The 19,277-nt window shown below is 49.6% G+C and overlaps 1 protein-coding gene across 2 annotated transcripts; it reads left to right on the forward strand.

Moving 5' to 3' along the window:
• Nucleotides 1–529: 529 nt before the first annotated feature.
• Nucleotides 530–18,405, forward strand: KIF2C (kinesin family member 2C). Of its 2 annotated transcripts, XM_082615884.1 has the most exons (21): nt 530–721; nt 1,577–1,671; nt 3,723–3,824; nt 3,992–4,040; nt 6,202–6,324; nt 8,034–8,156; nt 8,708–8,808; nt 9,458–9,553; nt 10,213–10,267; nt 10,359–10,521; nt 11,705–11,795; nt 12,065–12,128; nt 12,208–12,299; nt 13,091–13,233; nt 14,014–14,218; nt 14,337–14,447; nt 15,319–15,386; nt 15,724–15,829; nt 15,923–16,036; nt 17,509–17,632; nt 17,742–18,405. In XM_082615884.1, exons 1-21 carry the CDS (start codon nt 655–657, stop codon nt 17,822–17,824), a joined length of 2,175 nt encoding a protein of 724 aa, XP_082472010.1. In that variant the 5' UTR covers nt 530–654; the 3' UTR covers nt 17,825–18,405. The 2 variants fall into 2 exon arrangements, with proteins under 2 accessions (XP_082472010.1, XP_082472011.1); XM_082615885.1 differs by lacking the exon at nt 8,034–8,156.
• The last annotated feature ends 872 nt before the right edge of the window (nt 18,406–19,277 follow it).

The following is a 19,277-nucleotide window of genomic DNA, read 5'->3' on the forward strand; positions in this document are numbered from 1 at the left end:
AGTTCGAGGGCAGGAACTACGTGTCGCTTTCATTATTGCTATCTCCAGCGCCTTGCACCATGCCTACCACGTGGTAGACACTCGATAAAAAGCTAGTGAATCTGATCTTCCATTCACTGTAAATGTAGCCCCTCATTGAAACTTAGCAATAATTCCACGAAGGAGGAAACATGCTCCCCACTGCGTGAAGTCGGAAAGTTTGTAACTTGTCCGAGGTCACTTAGCAGGCAACTAAAGAAGTTCGGATTCGAACCCATGACTGTAGGACCCGTGAGCCCTCCCTCTGAGACACCATCTTGAGGTTTCTCAGTTTAGGGAACCCCAGCAGTACTGCAACCCTCTGAATGCCTGTAACCTGTCCCCTCTGGCCGCGAAGCTCTCAGCAAGCCCTGCGTTCTCGGCTGTGGCCTGACGAGTGGGCGGTCCCAGGCCCCGGAAGGCCCCCCCCTCCACGGAGACTACGTATCCCAACAGGCTCCGCAGGGCGCCGCTGATTGGCGGAAGAGAGGCCGGCGACAGCGTGATGACGTTCAGGGACGCCGGCGCGCGGGATTTAAACTTCGGCGGTTTACGCGGCGTTAAGACTTCGCAGTGTTGGTAGAGTTGTGGTTTTCTGGCATTTCGCGTTTCTCTTCCCGGAGCTCCTGCCTACCCATGGACTCGTCGCTTCTTCAGGCTCGCCTGTTTCCCGGTCTCGCCATCAAGATACAGCGCAGTAATGGTGAGGGGCGGGGTCCTGAGGCCAAGGGGACCCGTGGGCTGAGACGGCAGAGATTACCTCCCCTTCCCAAACAGCAGGCCCTGAATCACTATTGGGGATTCCCCTCCACCCCCCAGGTCTAGGTCTCCGCACTGGCAGTCAGTCTTCTCTACCAGGGCCAGGGGCCTCTGCACTGGCGGTGGGTCCCCTCCCCGTCCTCCAGGAATGGGCGGAGCTCCTTTGTGTCACTGGACCTCTCCGGGACGTCAGGGTTGCTGGATTCATTTCCCCTCCAAAGTTCGCCCCTGCAACTGCCCTGCTCTTGTAGGGACCTCGGTTTTCTGGCCCCTCTATTCTCCCATAAACGCTGTGCACTTGCAGTATGTCAGATACTGGGATTCAGGGTAACGAGGCAGACGAGATCCTTGCTCTTCAGGAGTTTGCAATCCTGCCCTCTCTTTTTTAGTTGAGCAGCTACCTCAACTCTGGCAGGTCTAATACCCATATCACTAGAATGGTCGGACATAAAGGTCAGGAGTGAGATAGGGAAACCTGAGGGCGCTAGAGCCTCAGTGCTGTGTTGAGGAACTGCTCACCTAAGCACTAGAGTGATTCCCCTGCCCAAACATACCTTCACCCCACTGTAGGCTCTCTTTTGAGTAGGGATGAGTCCTTATCCTCTGCAGCTCAGTTTTAAGAACTGTTCCTTGCCTACCTCACTGTGGGATATCCCAAGGGTGAAGTGCCAGGAGGTTTGTCTCCTGGGGTTAGAAAGAAAGTCAACTGTCCCTTCCTTCAGGCCAACTCTACATTAAGAGTCTCTGTGGGATCCTAAAAGTGAAAAAGATGGGTAACTCTGATCTTTTCATACTATAGGCTTAATTCACAGTGCCAACGTAAGGACTGTGAACTTGGAGAAATCCTGCATTTCGGTGGAATGGACAGAAGGAGGAGCCACAAAGGGCAAAGAGGTAGGTTCTATGAGTATGCCTGTACCACATTTAACACCTTCCTACCTAAAAGATGTGTGTGGAAATGGAACTTGTGTCAGCCTTGTTTTTGATGTCGACTTGTCCTCCCTAATCTTAAATATGGTCCTCTTTGAATGCATTGGGATTTTATTTAGGCAGGCCTGTTCTAAATCGAAGCAATCAACAGTTTCTATTGTGTTTCTAGAAAGTAAACTGCACAGAATTCTAAAACCTTGCTCACCCAAGCTAGCTCTGAGTGCACACTACCTATGATATTGATTTGGGGGGCAAAATTGATAATCTAGTTGGGGAGACAAAAGTATGTTTCTGAAACACCAAATAATAGAAGGCAACTACAGATGAATAATGCTAGAGCAGCTCAGAGGTGGAAACTCACTGAGGATGAGCTGGGCTTGTGGGGGCCAGAAAGCTTAGCAGAAACAGTGAGATGGCCCTCATGGGGACTGGTAAAGAAGCTGGCTCTGGGCATTGAGGAAGGCCAAGGATGCTTGGCAGCAGCAAAAAGGCTAAAAAAGGAAACTAGAGGGTTTTTGTCTCTGGCACTAAGTTGTTTAAGATTTTATTCTGTAGGCAGTGGGAGCCTTGGAAGGATTTTGAGAAGAGGAGGGATGTGCCTAAGATATTTATGTTTTAGAGGCATTGTGGTGTGGTGAAGAGGTCACCAGGCTAAGAGTATGAAAACCTGGATTCTAGAGTCTGGCTCTGCCACTACTTAATGTGTTCTCAGGCACGTTTCTGTCCCTCTTAATAATTCAACTTCCTCATTTCTAAAATGAGGATGATAATAATATCTACTTATTTTGGGTTGTTTTGAGGACTTATTCAACAAATCCTTTTGTACTGGTTCTAAAATGCCAGCCAGTGTGTTTGGTACTGGGGATACAGAAGTGAATAAGACAGACCTGGACCCTTTTCCGTGGAGCTTAACAGATAACGCATGTAAAGGGCTTGCTTAGCATAGTACCTTATGGTAGGTATGCATATATTTAGGTGGTATATCTGAGAAACAGAAGAACTGAATTCTTTACATTATCTGTCCTTGAATCAAGAGGTTCCTAAAATTCCTTTCAACCATCTATTAGCAGTTCCGTGTGACTTATTTTTGTTTTTGTTGTTCATTTAGAAATACAGCTCTTATTGGGTCTCACTCCAGCTTAAATATTGCCTTTGGAATAAAGTCCAAACTTCTTAGTGAGGAATTAAAGCCTTTTCAAGATCTGATCCCAATCAACTCTTTTTCTTTATACCACACACTCCTTCCAAAGTAGTGCCAGGGACAAATGGGGCAGTTCCCCACTCTATGATCCTGCCTAGTGTCTCGCTGCCTTCACACTCTCACTCTTATTCCTTCCTCCTGAATCATCAAAGTGAGGATCAGTTAATGTCAGAACTTTGGTCTCCTGTGTTGTTTATGCTCTCTGTAGTTTAGGGATTGGAATCGGGGGAGTGGGGGAGGGTAAAGGACTGTAGCTGTCCAAGAAAAGTGGATAGAAGCCTGGCTACTGAAGTACTCGCCAGCTTTTGCATTTGGTGGTTCTCTCCTCCTCGTCTATCCCATGCTGCTTTGGTTTCTAGCCCTTTCTGCGCATGGCTTCTGTCTCCCACTAGCATGTGAGCTCACTGAAAGCAAAGGCAATACATGTCTTAATTCATTTTTTTTTTTTTTTTTTTTTTTTTTTTTTGCGGTATGCGGGCCTCTCACTGTTGTGGCCTCCCCCGCTGCGGAGCACAGGCTCCGGACGCGCAGGCCCAGCGGCCATGGCTCACGGGCCCAGCCGCTCCGCGGCATATGGGATCCTCCCAGACCGGGGCACGAACCCGTATCCCCTGCATCGGCAGGCGGACTCTCAACCACTGCGCCACCAGGGAGGCCCCTTAATTCATTTTTGAATACCTTCCCCCTGCGGCCTTACTCATGACTAATAAGTGTTTGAATAGCTGATTAATACATAAAGGTTGTATTGTATAAAGGTTGCAATTGGATTGAACAAGCTATGTTGTTCACAGAAGCTTTCACTTGCTCCTTGCAGATTGATTTTGATGATGTGGCTGCAATAAACCCAGAACTCTTACAGCTTCTTCCCTTACACCCGAAGGACAATCTGCCCCTGCAGGAGAATGTAACGGTTCAGGTAGGTGCCTGTCACCTGACTGCAGCCAGTGCCCCATTTGGCTTGTTGGCTCTTTGCTGATTTGTTTTCTGGGGCTGCTTAGTTCTTCAGCACAGCACATGGGCCCAGGATAGGCCCTTGAGAATTGATAAGAGCCATATATTGTGGTGGTCTGTTTTGTTTTTCAGAAACAAAAGCGCAGATCAGTCAGCTCCAAAATTCCCGCTCCAAAGGAAGGTAAATGGATTTCTACTGGCTCACTGTCATGGGGTTTGTGCCAGGAATGATGTTCTTGGAGCTCAGGAAGCTGTGAAGTAGACTCATTGCTCCAGTTTAGCAGGTGGCTTTTGTGTGGGCTGAGTCCTGCCCTGTCTTCCAAGCATCTTCTTCAGTGAGGAAGAATCTAACCTACAGGGAGGAAGAAATGGAGAGGTGTTGGTCAAAGGGTACAGAGTTTCAGTTATGCAAGATAAAGAAGTTCTGGAGATTTAATGTATAGCATAGGGCCTATGATTAATAATACTGTATTGTATACTTAGAAATTTACTGTGAGGGTAGATCTCATGTTAAGTGTTCTTACCACAAAAGGAAAAAACAAAATACAAAACAAAGGGAGCAGGAGGAAACTTTTGGAGGTGATGAGTAGGTTTATGGCATTGATTGTGACGATGGTTTCATGGGTGTATACCTACCTCCAAACCCATCAAATTGTACACATTAAATATCTACAGCTTTTTATATGTCAATCATACCTCTAAAGCAGTTTAAAAAAAAGAAAAGAAGAGAAAGAATTCAACAGTTCAACCTACAGCTCTTACTTAAGCCAACCTCTCAGGGACCTGGTGCATTTGGGAAATTTGCTGACTGGCCTGTGGAATCCAGAGCAGTAATCAGCCATTGTGGGCTTGTTTTCTCTCCTTGGGGGAACAACATGCCTTGGAGTGAGGTGGTGGGCAGGCTGTGAGAAAAGCTAGGTCAGGGCCATTTAGAAGTAGAGTTGGCAGTGCTGTGGTGATCTGGGGTGGGGTGAGATTGGAGAGATAATAGCAATGCCTCGAACTCCAGCAGAAGGTTGGGCTTTCTCTGCAGAAGGAGTCAGCATAAACCTATTTGACTACAGTCATCTGTGATGGTGGCTATAGGCACAAACTGCCCAAATAATCCAGCTTATAACCCAGAACCAGCTATACCTCACAGCCTGTCCCAGTCCAGGGGGTATCACTGCCTTGACATAACACAGCCACCTCGAGCCCAGAAACGACATGCCTGGAGCCTCAGGTTCCCAGGGGCCCAAGGTGAAAGGTGGTGCAGTTTTGAGCTTGAGCTGGGCATGACTGGTGTGTCGCTGGCCCTCTTGCAGGCTACACCACCGTAAGGGCCTGCAGGAGAGATGGGGGTGGCAGCCATCCCACTCCACGTGCATGACCCAAAAGGATACTGCCACCGCTCCTTTTAATGGAAAAAAAACCTTAATGAATGTGCATGATATTGAACAGTAGAAATGAAACACAAGATTATAGATCTTTTGAGAAATAGGAAAATTATAATAATTCATACTCTTTATGAAAAGTAGGGATTATATAGAGCCATCAGATCAGCCTAAATTTAGGAAACTCAAATTCAGTACAAGTTGATATTTTCTTATATGACACCAGTGTTTTATTTCCAAATTCACTACTTCTTTTATTTTTGGTTCATTATTTCTTTCTTATGGAGAGAAACTATATAGATGGGTAGAAATTGGCAAGAATTAAAGTATAACTCAATTGTTTCTCTCAGTTAAGCATTCTTTTAAGATTCCAGAAAATTCATGTAGCTGATCCCATGGTTTCTAAAGATGTGGCCCAGGCCTGGCTCTGTAAAATATCTTGGAGCAGTGGAAAAAGCCCAGACTGGAATCTGGCAGTCTTGGGTTCACATCCTGGTTCTGACGCTTACTAGTTGAGTGGCATTGGGCAAGTTGCTTAATTTCGCTGTGCCTTAATGTCGTCTTCCATTAGTTGGGAATACTGATACTTACCTCATGATGTTTCACGGTATGGGAAGATTGTAGAATGGTAGGTGCTGTTCTAAGGTTAAGAATGCTTTTTTTCAGGGATTAGGTCTATGTCTCCAGAAATGAATTCAGATTGTCCGTAGGTCCCTCCATTTACTCAAGACAGATGCTCTTGTGGGAGCCCTCAGGAGCTCTCAGATTGCAGAACGTAACAAATTAGTTTTGGGGTCACTAGTACTTGGCCTTTCTAATTTTTCCTTTCCTTGGGTGGAAGGAATGGGGAGTTGGTGGGCTCCTTTCCTGTATAGAATCTTGGAGGGTTACCCCCGACCGCCCCTCTATTATGCCTGTTGGCTCTCCTGATCATGCTGCACTGATCGGCTGCTGCCCTTGGTCCTTCAGGTCTCCGAGGCCGCTCCACTCGCATGTCCACTGTCCCAGAGGTTCGCATCACCACTCAGGAGAATGATATGGAGGTGGAACTGCCTGCATCTGCAAATTCCCGCAAGCAGTTTTCAGTTCCCAGTGAGTAATGAATCTGTCCTCCCTGTTTGAGGCCCGGGAGCAGCTCCTCACACATCACCCTGAACCTGTTCTAGAATATCCTAGGATTCCTACACTCCCTGGCTTTCGTATTGTTCTGCTCCTGCCCCACTGCTCCTTTATCTGGAAATCATCTCACTTTACTTTTTAAACTTTATTTAAACATAATATATACAGAAGAGTAAACCTATGGTTGACTACATAGTTCACAAAGTGAACACACTCATGTAACTGACACCCAGATCAAACAGAGCATTACCAGCACCCCCAAAAGTCCCCCTGAGGCCCCCTCCCAGTTCCTAAGCCCCCAAGGGTACCTATGTCCTGACTTCAGATCACAAAAATTAACTTTTTCTCTTTTTTGGACTTTATATAAATGGAGTTTTTTAAACTTTTTTTAAAATTTATTTTTGGCTGCGCTGGGTCTTTGTTGCTGCGCGCAGGCTTTCTCTAGTTGCTGCAAGTGGGGGTTACTCTTCGTTGCGGTGCGCAAGCTTCTCACTCTGGTGGCTTCTCTTGTTTTGGAGCACGGGCTCTAGGAGTGCTGGCTTCAGTAGTTGTGGCTCGCGGGCTCAGTAGTTGTGGCTCGCGGGCTTCAGTAGTTGTGGCTCACAGGCTCTAGAGCGAAAGCTCAGTAGTTGTGGTGCATGGGCTTAGTTGCTCCGCAACATGTGGGATCTTCCTGACCAGGGATCGAACCCGTGTCGCCTGCATTGGCAGGTGAATTCTTAACCATTGCGCCAGCAGGGTAGAGGGTAGTCCCAAACATTTTTAATGGTCAGCTTTTACTAGTTATTAGTAAATAAAGTAGGTGATTTTTGTAATCATTACATTTAATGTGTATCAAATTCAGCTCTAATAAAGTGAAGGCAAGCAAAAGGGTCACGACCAGGTATGGGAAGTAGTGAGTCACCATGGGCTGTACCTTTCTGGGTTGAATCAATATGGTTGGTTGGGGCTTCCCTGGTGGCGCAGTGGTTAAGAATCCACCTGCCAATGCAGGGGACACGGGTTTGATCCCTGGCCCTGGAAGATCCCACATGCCGCGGAGCAACTAAGCCCGTGAGCCACAGCTACTGAAGCCTGCGCGCCTAGAGCCTGTGCTCCACAACAAGAGAAGCTCGCGCACTGCAAAGAAGAGTAGTCCCCACTCTCTGCAACCAGAGAAAAGCCTGCACGCAGCAACGAAGACCCAACGCAGACAAAAATAAAATAAATAAAATAAAAATAAATAAATTTATTTAAAAAATATATATGGTTGGTTGTTGCTCAGGTTCCCATTATTCTTGGCTTTCAGTCCTTGCTCCTGTTAACCACCTGGGTTCTGAAGTCAGAAATTTCTCCTAAATGAGTAGAAAGGCCTGGCCTGGCCTGAGAACCCATGCTTGGTCAAGCCTGAAGAGTAGGCCTTTAAAGGCTTTTCCCTTCATGGTGAAGCCCCACTGAGCTACTCACACACTCTTTAAGATTTCTTGACCCCAGGAGCCAGCCCCTGTGGAGGGACTTGTTGGGTTCAAGGTGTGGGCCGAAATGCAGGAAAAAGCCTGAGCTTTGCTCACACGGTAGGAGCCTGAGCCCTTGCTGAGCTGGCAGTCGGTAGCCTTCCTCCAGGCCTATGACCCGCTAGGGCTCAGATGAGCATGGCTGTCGTATGCCTGCCTGCTTCTCCAATGACTCTTGTTCCCCCACAGCCGGCCCCCCTAGGCCCTCCTGCCCTGCAGTGGCTGAGATACCATTGACGATGGTCAGCAAGGAGGTGGAAGAGCAAGTCCATTCCGTCCAAGGCAGCTCTTCTGCAAACCCTGTGAACTCAGGTAGACACGCCGAGCTGTCTGCTGCCCTGCTCTTAGTGCAGGATAGGTAGTTACAGCCTGTCCCACACCTGGCTTGACTTGGCACCTGAATTCAAACCATGTTTGTCACATGGGGTCGTGTTTCCCTGTGGCCACAGAATCAATCTTTCACAAGAGGTGACCCTGTCACTGCCAGGTGGCAGGAGCCCTCTGATGTAGTTGAGGTGCTATCACAGCTAAAGTCTTGGTCAACACCTGAAGAACAGCCCAGAGTGCCCACCAAGACCAAGCAGCGATGGTCTCACCTCTTCTGGTTGTTGAGAAGATGCCACAGAGGCATAGAGAGGGCTTGGGTTAGACCTGGAGTACCCTACATTAGCAAGTCTCTTGTGGGCTTGGCCATCCCAAGAGTCATAGCTGTTGCTTCCTCTCCATGCATATGGTGACATAAGAGCAAGGGTCTAGAGAAGGCCTAGTCCTGGGAAAGGCCCAGGACTCAGCACAACAGCCAGAGAAGAACAAGCTGGCTTAGACAGGTAAAAGAAAGGGCTTCCTTTTTTTTTTCCCCCTAGTTCGGAGGAAATCTTGTATTGTGAAGGAAATGGAAAAAATGAAGAACAAGCGAGAAGAGAAAAGAGCCCAGAACTCTGAAATGAGAATAAAACGAGCTCAGGTACCTTTCTTGGGAAGCAAGGGCAAGGGTTTTTGGACAGGCATCCTTAACTGAAACCTCGTCTGCAACAGAGATAACAGTTCGGCCCCAGCATTTCTGAGGCTCCATTTCTGATATCCAAGAAGTTTAACTAGTTTCTCATCAGGATTCAGAGAACAAATAATTCAGATATTTTTCTGAAGGCCCTCAGATGAGGAATGTTTGCTGCTGATGTCCAATGGGCACGCCCATCACACAGTTCAGTGTCCAGTGGGCTGCTGGGCACAGTTGCCTGCCTCCCCCGACTTCCTAATTGTGTGTATGCAGGGGTGCCACAGTGGAGTTCCAGCTTGGATTATTTCCCTTTAGTTGGGTTAATGGCACAGGGGAATCCCAGCCTGCTGGTCTCCTAAGATGTGGGACAGTGGCTCTTGCCCCAGTTCCTAGAGTGGTTGGTGCATGCCTAGGCCCCCTGCCAATCTCTGTTCCCAAGACTTTGTTCCTGGGTTCTCTGCCCAGAGCCAGAGTGGGGGGCAATGAGATCGTGTGGGGGCTTGTCAGCCCTGCAGAGCTGTGTGCATATGAAGAGCTGTTGTTGCTGCCTAGCTCTGAGGCCTGAGAGCACTTAACATCTTGGCAGTCAGTCTTTCTTTGCTCCTATCCCAAACAGGAGTATGACAACAGCTTTCCAAACTGGGAATTTTCCCGGATGATTAAAGAATTTCGGGCTACTTTGGAATGTCATCCACTTACTGTGACTGATCCTGTAAGTAATCCCAAAGGGTTTCTACCTCTCCTTCCTGAGTAGGTGTACAATTTTTTTTTTTTAACATAGTTGATTTCAACATTGTGTTGGTTTCAGGTGTATAGCACAATGATTCAGTCTCTCTCTCTCTCTCTCTACATATATATGTAAATACACACACATACATACATACATACATACATACATACATACATACATATGATTCCTTTTCAGATTCTTTTCCCGAGTAGGCGTACAAGTGAGAGACAGAAACATCTCTTAAGGCAATGAGAGCGTGCAGAAATCTTCACTCACCTTCAAGGGGTTTTTTAATACCCTTTGGTGGGCTGAAGCTAGCGAGGCCTAGATGGGAGAGTCTGATCTTTATCAACTCCCACACCCCCATCCTCCCTGCTTCAGTAGGTTGGCTAGATTCTTACTACTAATCATGAAAGTGTGCTGAACCCTCCTATAGGCAGCAGAGTGAGGAAACTGGGAAGAAAATTCAGAGCTACCTTCTTACGCTCCAGAGTAACTATGGGCATAGTGGGTTCCAGTGTTAGATCTTGGCCCTTGCCTGAGCCAGACTTGGGATTAGAACTGGACGGGTTCTGGACAAGCTTTCTTTCAATATTGCTCTGACCTTTTGCTCTTGGTTGTCTTTTCTCATCCTCTTGAAGATTGAAGAGCACAGGATATGTGTTTGTGTTAGGAAACGACCGCTGAATAAACAAGGTAAGCCCTATTCAGTCAGAATGAGGCTTTGGACTGACTGTGGGTTCCCCCGTGTCCAGGGAGCATCCCCTGAAATACTGTCCTTCTGCAGAATTGGCCAAGAAAGAAATTGATGTGATTTCCGTTCCTAGCAAGTGTGTCCTCTTGGTACATGAGCCCAAGTTAAAAGTGGATTTAACAAAGTATCTGGAGAACCAAGCATTCTGCTTTGACTTCGCATTTGACGAAACAGCTTCAAATGAAGTCGTCTACAGGTTAGTCCCTTGCCTCTTTGTTTCTCCTTCTTCCCCCTGACACTTTACTCTTTCCAATGAGGGACATTGTGGTAATACCCATGCTCACAGACGTGCTGACCCTGAAGCCCTTCCTGGCTTCCTCTTGTGTTTTCTTTGGATGGGCCATGATGCAGAGCTGGATCTGGCTCCCAGCACCTGGAAGGCCCTGTTGGGGCTGTCCCATCCCGTTTTTCAGCTTTAGTGGCCCGCGCTTGAGTGGACAGAAGTGAGGTATTACCCACTGCACTCTTTGAGGCTGGGCTGGGCAAGCCCTAGGGGGTCTTCCTGTGTCCTGCGCAGCCACCCATTTCCCACTGGGCTTAGCAGACTCAGCAAACTCTGGAACTGCTCTGTCCAATACAGCACCCACTAGCCTCATGCGACTGTTTAAATAAAGTTAAAAATTCAGTTCTTCAGGGACTTCCCTGGCACTCCAGTGGTTAAGGATCTGTGCTTCCACTGCAGGGGGCTTGGGTTCGATCCCTGGTTGGGGAACTAAGATCCCACATGCCATGCGGTGTGGCCAAAAAATTCAGTTCTTCAGTTACACTAGCCACATTTCAATTGCTCAATAGCCATGTGTGGCAGTGGCTACTATTGGACAGCACTGCTCTAGACCAGAGGTTGATAAACTATAGTCCATGGACCAAATTTGGCTTGCAATCCCTTCTTATATGACTCTCAAATTAAGAATGGATTTTGTGTTTTTAAAGAATCATTAAATATGTATGTATGTATGTATGTATGTATATATATATATATATATATATATATATATGGAAGAGACCTATGTTAGGCCCACAAAGCCTAAAATAATTTAGGTTCCTACTTTAGATGGTTTCTTTGATCTTTGCAGTGTACCTTATGCTGGACGTCAGCTGCTAAGCTCAAGCTTTCACCTTGTGTCTCCAGGGTAGAGGAGGTGCTGGTGGCTTAGTTAGAGTATGGACCATCAGCCTGCTCCTGGCAGGTCGGTCCAGCTCTCCCCAGGTGGCTAGGAGAATTTCAGATTTCTAAGTGGAGCTGGGGTCAGGTGGGACCACTTTCTGTGAGAGGTGTGCTCATGCTTCGAAGGAGGCCCCCAGGAGTCCTGCTTTGTGCTCCATGTTCCAGGGAGCACACCTGAGGAGAGATGTACACTCTTCCCCATCCTTTCTCCTAGGTTCACAGCAAGGCCACTCGTACAGACAATCTTTGAAGGCGGAAAAGCAACCTGTTTTGCATACGGCCAGACGGGAAGTGGTAAGACTCATGTGAGTATTCAGGCCTGGCAGAGAGCAAGCCTACCCATAGCGCAATTCTAGGTCTCTGAAAAGGAGGACAATGAGTTTGTTGCAGAAAATCCCCTCAGTGCAGACGCCCCATCTCCAGATGCCTTTGCTGTGCCAGGTTCAAGGAGGGGCCTTAGTAGGTCCAGCCTCCCTCCCAGCTTTGGTGTGGCCCGCTGTGGTGGTGGAGCCAGTAGTGCCCCGGCCTAGGCCAAGGGCCCTTTACCACGGTCTTCTGCCCCTTCCCTTTGCAGACGATGGGTGGAGACCTCTGTGGGAGAGCCCAGAACGCATCGAAAGGGATCTATGCGATGGCCTGTAAGTAGTGTGTTCTGCCACGGTGGGGTTGGGCACAGAAGGGCAGGTTGCTTACTTAATCCAGCCTCTCCCCCCACAGCCCGGGACGTCTTCCTCCTGAAGAATCAGCCCCGATACCGGAAACTGGGCCTGGAAGTCTATGTGACATTCTTCGAGATCTATAATGGGAAGGTAGCTGACAGGGAGCCCTTTGCTTATGCTGTTGGGGCCCCTGAAGTTTCAGAAACCTTGAGGTTGGCTAGAAATTGTAGAAGCCAAACAACCTGTGGGTTGTCAAGCCTCTGGGCCACTTCGCCCAAGCGTGTGGGAGCTTTCATCCAATGGTGGGATGGTACCCACGCTCAACAAGTATGGCAGGAATATGCCTCAGGGCCCCCTCTCGGATGGGAGGTTTGCCTGTGTGTGCCCTGTCCTCCCTCCACACACCTCCCTCATAACTCTCTTCTTCCCCATTCTCACACTCGTGTTCTCTCTATATGTCTATGTATCTTTCTACCTCTCTATGCTTTTGCAGAGTCATCTTCCCCAAGTGGGGTCTAGATAATAATAATAGCTAGGGTTGCTTATTAAGATGTTGCTAGAAAAAAAAAAAAAAAAGATGTTACTAGGTGCTAAGCACTATTCTAAGCACTTTACTTGTCTCGGCTCATCACCACAACCCTACTAGGAAGTATTACTGTCACTGTCACTATTGTACAGATGAGAAACGAGGGTAGGTGGTTAAGTACTTGTCCAGGTTCACATAGCAAGTAAGGTAGCAGGGTCACATCAAACTGAGGCAGGCTGGTTCAGCTCCCAAGTAGACTGCCCACTGCTAGTCTGGCATAACCCAGCCCAGCTTCTCCTGCCTTTCCTGCTGCCAGCCCTTGTCTGAGCTGGGACCGGCCCTGAAGGAGGGAGGAGTCAGTGGGGTGCCCGGCGCCTGATGGCCTTGGCCTGGTTACCCTGTTCCCCTGACACAGCTGTTCGACCTGCTCAACAAGAAAGCCAAGCTGCGCGTGCTAGAGGACGGCAAGCAGCAGGTGCAGGTGGTGGGGCTGCAGGAGCACGTGGTGAGCTGTGCTGATGACGTCATCAAGATGATCGACATAGGCAGTGCCTGCAGGTCAGAGTTCCGGCCAGGGGAAGGGGCCGCCTTCTAATGCCGGGTCAGGTGACAGACTAGCGCTGAGTCCTTTGCTGTTTCCACAGAGCGCCGCTTCCCCTGGCTTGGTGCGGGCTCTGAAGGCCTCTGCCTTAAGTGGTCTCAGTGGGGCTGATGACCCAGGACGAGACTTATCAGGGTCGAGTCAAAGTATCTTGAATCTGACCAAGGCAGGCTTTATTCCCCGGCTTTTACCTAAAGGCATGCTTCCTGGCTTCTCTGGGTTTCTCCTTGCTGTTCCCTCACTCTGTGGTGGGAGACAGGAGCTCTGGATGTGCTCTAGGCTGGAAGTGATGGGGCCACAGCTCCCTTCCTGTATAAAGGTAGGGAAGTGCAGTACCAGGGCCCTAGGTGTGGTGCAGTGGATGCTGGGCAGCTTATGGAGGCCCAGGGAGAGGGCTGCCCGCCCCAGGGCCCTTGAGTTGCAGCAAGTGGTTCATGACAGCCCCTCCTTCCCTGTGTGCCCTGCAGCAGAGGCAACTCATGCTTCCCTATGTCCTATGGGCCCTGGGGTCTGGCCAAGGCCCTCACACAGAATCCAGTACTTTGACTGCAAGGGTAAGCTGCTAGGTCCAGAGCTGGAGGGAGGGTAGGACAGAAGTGGGACAGGATGACACAAGACATCTTAGAGTCCTGACCTGTGTTCCTCTGCTACCAGAGAACTGACTGCTTTGGAACCTGGGGTGCCATGGTGGCTGGTGACCCTGGGAGCTCATAGTCCTTTGTCTTCCTTTGCCACAGGACCTCTGGGCAGACATTTGCCAACTCCAGCTCTTCCCGCTCCCACGCCTGCTTCCAGATTCTTCTTCGAGCCAAAGGGAGAGTGCACGGCAAGTTCTCTTTGGTGGATCTGGCAGGGAACGAGCGAGGCGCAGACACTTCCAGTGCTGACCGGCAGACCCGCATGGAGGGCGCAGAAATCAACAAGAGTCTCCTGGCTCTGAAGGTAGTGGGGCCCAGCTGGAGGGGAGGGCGTTGGCCTGGAGGGCTGCTGGGGGAGGGAGGGAGAGAGTGGGCATCTCAAGAGGAGGGAGGGGACCTCAGCTTCCCCTGCTGTGCCCCAGGAGTGCATCAGGGCCCTGGGACAGAACAAAGCTCACACCCCATTCCGCGAGAGCAAGCTGACACAGGTGCTAAGGGACTCCTTTATCGGGGAGAATTCAAGGACCTGCATGGTGAGTAGGGTCCCTTTGGAGGTGGTGCGGTCCTGTCCCTGGGCAAGAGGCTTGGTGCTCTTGGCCACCTGGGTTTCTAGGCTCTAACTTGACTGGGCTTCAACCCCTGCTTTTGGACACCAGGCTCCTCTTTGCCTACCCAAGATGGGGGGAAAGGGTCTTCTCCCTTTATTGTATGTCCGTGCAGCTCTTGTTTTGGGGAAGGTCATTCCTCCCTTACCTGATGAAAAGGGGGCTGCAGAATTCAGAAGGAGGACCTTTGGGGAAGCAGGAGAGGCAGTCCTCGTCTCTTCTGTGGCTTCCCTCAGGGGTCATTGGCTCCCAGCCTAGGAAATAGAGGGCCACAACTGTGAGTGACTTTTTTTTGTGTGTGTGGCCGCGTTGGGTCTTTGTTGCTGTGCACAGGCTTTCTCTAGTTGCAGTGAGCGGGGGCTACTCTTTGTTGTGGTGCGCGGGCTTCTCATTGCAGTGGCTTCTCTTGTTGCGGAGCACGGGCTCTAGGCGTGCGGGCTTCAGTAGTTGTGGCTCGCGGGCTCTAGAGCGCAGGCTCAGTAGTTGTGGTGCACGGGTTTAGTTGCTCCGCGGGATGTGGGATCTTCCCGGACCAGGGCTCGAACCCGTGTCCCCTGCATTGGCAGGCGGATTCTTAACCACTGCACCACCAGGGAAGTCCCCAGGGACCAATTTTTAAGGCACCTTAGTTTGCAGGGCTCATGGGGCAAGTTGCCTGGCACAGAGTGGGTGCTTAATGGGTTCTGCCCCCAATTCCACATGGGTATTAGCAGCCTAAAGAACACCTGCTGGCAGCCTTTCCAAGAGCACCCTTACCCTGTGATCCTTGACCTTTAAGTGCCCGTTCCCTCTTTTGCAGATCGCCATGATCTCACCAGGCATAAGCTCCTGTGAATATACTTTAAATACACTAAGATATGCAGACAGGTACTAGTACCTACACCAGGTGGGATGGGGAGGGGGTGCAGGGTTGGGGAGGGAATGTCAACAATAAGAGCAGGGAGGAAGCTCTGACAACTCAGTGCCCATTGTCTCCTCTCCTGTGACTCGCTGAATCTGAGGCCTGGGAGTTCATATATGATGCTACAAGGTTTTTTCCGATTCCCTCAGGCTTTGGTGGGGAGCAGTGTGAATGAGGGACTTCTCCTAGGCCAAAGCAAAGCTGCTAGTCCATCTCCTCGAAGTTTCGCAATCTGAGTGATGCTGCACACTCGTGAGTGCCAAGGAGGCTGCTGTGGGATCTGAGACCTTCTTGTTTTCTCAGGGTCAAGGAGCTGAGCCCCCACAGTGGGCCCAGTGGGGAGCAGCCAACTCAGATGGAAACAGAAGAGATGGAAGCCAGCTCTAACGGGGCCCTGAGCGCAGGCAATGTAAGGGGCAGGGTGGGCCAGGCAAGACAGAAGTGTGACCTCCTGAGATGGGGACTGGGCCTCACTGTTGTGTCTCTGCTTTTGACCCCTTAGTTCTCCAAGGAAGAGGAGGAACTGTCTTCTCAGATGTCCAGCTTCAATGAAGCCATGACTCAGATCAGGGAGCTGGAGGAGAGGGCCATGGAAGAGCTCAAAGAGATTATACAGGTGGAGAGCTAGCCCTGGCTGGGAGAGACTGGATATCCCTTCTAGCACAGGCTCAGCGCCATTCCTTGACCATGACCTGGGCTTTGCCCCTCCCCGGGTCTTCTGGCTGGGGTGGCGAGAGGCAGCCGTCTACACCAGCATTTCTTAATTCTCCACTTATTTTTTCAGCTGCTCTTCTAGGGCAGCTAACTACCGCACCTCCTTCCCCACCCTGGCACACATAGGCTTTCCTCCATCGTTCTGGCTGGAGCTAGCTCTCTACTCCATGCTCCTGACTGAGGGTTTGGAGGGTAACCTTGTCTTGTTTGTTCAGTGAATGTTTGGTGAGTACTTTCTATATGCCAGCTCCTGTGCTGAGACCAAGGGCCAAAAACCTGAAGTATGGATAACAGGCCCGAAAGTAAGACTTGATCAATTGTGACTCTTCTATTTATAAGCTGATTTCCTTGTGAAAGTCATTGAGTTTCACTGGGCCCCCAGATTCTTCATCCCCAAAATGGGCAAGACAAGATGGTTACATCTGAGAATTAAGTGTTATGTTTTTAAAGCACTCAGCCGTCCCCAGCATGTAGTCAGCGTTTAGTAAGTGGTAGATCACTGCTGTGATCCCTGCTGTGGAAGAGCAAGTGGGGGAGAGTCCCTAAGAAGGGCTCTCAGAGTGCAGAGCAGAGGGGAGAGCTCGGGGCACTTAGAACTGAGGAGGGAACATGTAGGATAAGTGCCTACACGTGTCCTCCCTCCGTGGCATGCTCAGGGTACAAATGTTTGAAAGGATGTGGTAGTTTCAGGAAGAGTGAGAGGTTCACTCTGGCCAGAGCAAAAGGTGTGAGCAGATGAGGGAAGGAGATCAAGGCTGTGGACAGGTCAGCCGGGACCTGATGCTAAAGGGCCTTAATGGTTCACACCAAAGGCCTGGACTTCGTTATGAGGGCAGTAGATGCCTTTGAAGGGAGTAAAGCAAAGTGGTGACATGGTCACATCAGAGCTTTAGGTACCTTACTATGGCCACAGTATAGAGGCTGATTTCGGGATGTGGGGCGAGCATGAGTAGAGGCACTTAGGAGTTAAGAGCAGTTAGAAGATGGTTAGAGTTCAAGAGAGATGTTGGTGTCTAGACCAACTATGACCATGGCCATGGTATTGGAATTAGGGCATGAGATTTAAGAACCATTTCGGGGGTGGAATTAGTAGGATTGGGGGACAAGCAGGGTGAAAGAAGTTCTTGCTGAGATTTCTGGCTTGAGCATCAAGACAGATGATAACATTCATTTGATATAAGGCACAGCACAAGTTTGGGGTGGGGAAGAGGATGAATTCAAGCTGAGAATTTCTGGGAGAGGATCAGGAGGCAGGGTATGGGCCATGGCTGGAGGAGTGGGCATCTGCATTGCAGATGGTAGAGCCCTAGGAATGATTTGCTAGATTGGTTTGGTCATTATTGACCTGACAAGGTTCGCGCTGTGTTGTTGCAGGAAGGGCCAGGCTGGCTGGAGCTCTCCGAGATGGCTGAGCAGCCAGATTACGACCTGGAGACCTTTGTGAATAAAGCAGAATGTGCCCTGGCCCAGCAAGCCAAGCACTTCTCAGCCCTGCAAGGTGGGTGCGGCCAGAGGATGGGGCCTCTGCGGGTGATGGCAGCTCTGCCAGAGGGAATGGGGCTTCTGAGAGACCCACTAACCCCGGGTGCACCACCCTTTCCTTCCAGATGTCCTCAAGGCCTTGCGCCTGGCCATGCAGCTAGAAGAGCAGGCCAGCAAACAAATAAGCAGCAAGAAACGGCCCCATTGACGACTGCAAATAAAGATCTGTTTGGTGTCACACCCAGCCTTTTCCCCTCCCCTTCCCTCCTCAGCGAACTCTGGGCACCTGGTGGGTCTAGTCAGGGTCTGAGCTGGGACAAGCTTTGGTAAATGCCAAGTATGGGGGCATCTGGGCCCAGGGCAGCTGGGAAGGGGTCAGAGTGCATAGGACACGACTTTCTTTTTCCTCACTTGTAGCCATGAAGGGAACAAGGATGGAAAGAGGGAGCTTTTAGTTATCTTATGTGCTGCCCGTCTCTCCAAGAAGGGAAAGCTCTCTGGTGTAGAGTTTTCCCTTGGGCAGCACTCTGCCCGTGTGGACTGGCTGCTGGTGGAGAGCTCCCTGGGGTTGTCCTGGCTCTTGGGAGAGGGAAGGAGCCTTTAGTTCAGCTCTGCTGGCCCTGGCCTGCCTTCCATACCCTTGGTCGGGGCACTAATATGTTTTGTACTTGAAAAAAAGTTTCCGGGACCTCTTCCTTCCCTGCTGTTTTTTGAGGCCCGAGAGGATCCCTGCTGTTTTCTGTTTTATGTATTTATACATTGTGTCTAACAATAAAGAGAAAAAAATCAGCCTGTTGAGTGGTATGTGGGAAGTGCCTGGGATGTGTATGAGCCTTCTGGGACTTAGGACCCTACTGCAACTCTGGGTAGTGCTGATTCTGTACTCTACCCAGGAGACCAAATCTACACCTGCAGTTTCAGTGACATGGTGAAGACTCCAACCTCTGCCTTGTTCAATGCTGACTAGGTCCTAGGCCCTCTCCTGGGCACAGGAGCCGTAAACAGAAAGGAGATGGTGTTCTGTCATTTACAGTCTGCTCAAGGCATGTCAAAAGATTCTGTGGCAACACTGACACGAAAGCACTTGCCTTGCTAGACAGGAAAGGATCTGATGGGTAACACATTTGATCTTGAAAAATGAGAAGTTTGCCAGGTAGACTGAGGAACCAAACATAGGGCATGTATGGTTTGGGAACTAGAAGACTCCAGATCCCGTGTCACAGAACATGAATTATCTAAATGGTAATGTGCCACTGAAAGGTTTTTAGCCTGGGAGCCATACAACCAAATGTGTGTTTTAGAAAGGCCTCAGTCCGGGAGACACGGTGGGGCATGGGGCATGTGGGCTACTGCAGAAACTCCAGAGAAGAGTGGGATCAGATGGACCAGGTTCTAGCCCTCTCAGCCTCAGTTACTTCATTGTAAAGTAGGGGCATTCTCTACCTCATGGTGAGAAAATTACAGGAGTTTGAGGTGCCATTAAATAACCAAATAGAGGGAGGGCCTGGATTCAGAAATTCAGCTAAATGAGAAGTTTGACAGAAATGGCACTAACTCTTGAGGCCTTAAAAGCTTCCAGATACCTAGCTTCTCCCACATCTGTAAAACAAGGCCACCAATACCCACCTCAGAATTGCAAAGATCCAATGCCACCATCCCAG

This window comes from Mesoplodon mirus (assembly GCF_964341445.2).
Source record: "Mesoplodon mirus genome assembly, chromosome: 3".
NCBI classification, from domain to species: Eukaryota; Metazoa; Chordata; class Mammalia; order Artiodactyla; family Ziphiidae; genus Mesoplodon; species Mesoplodon mirus.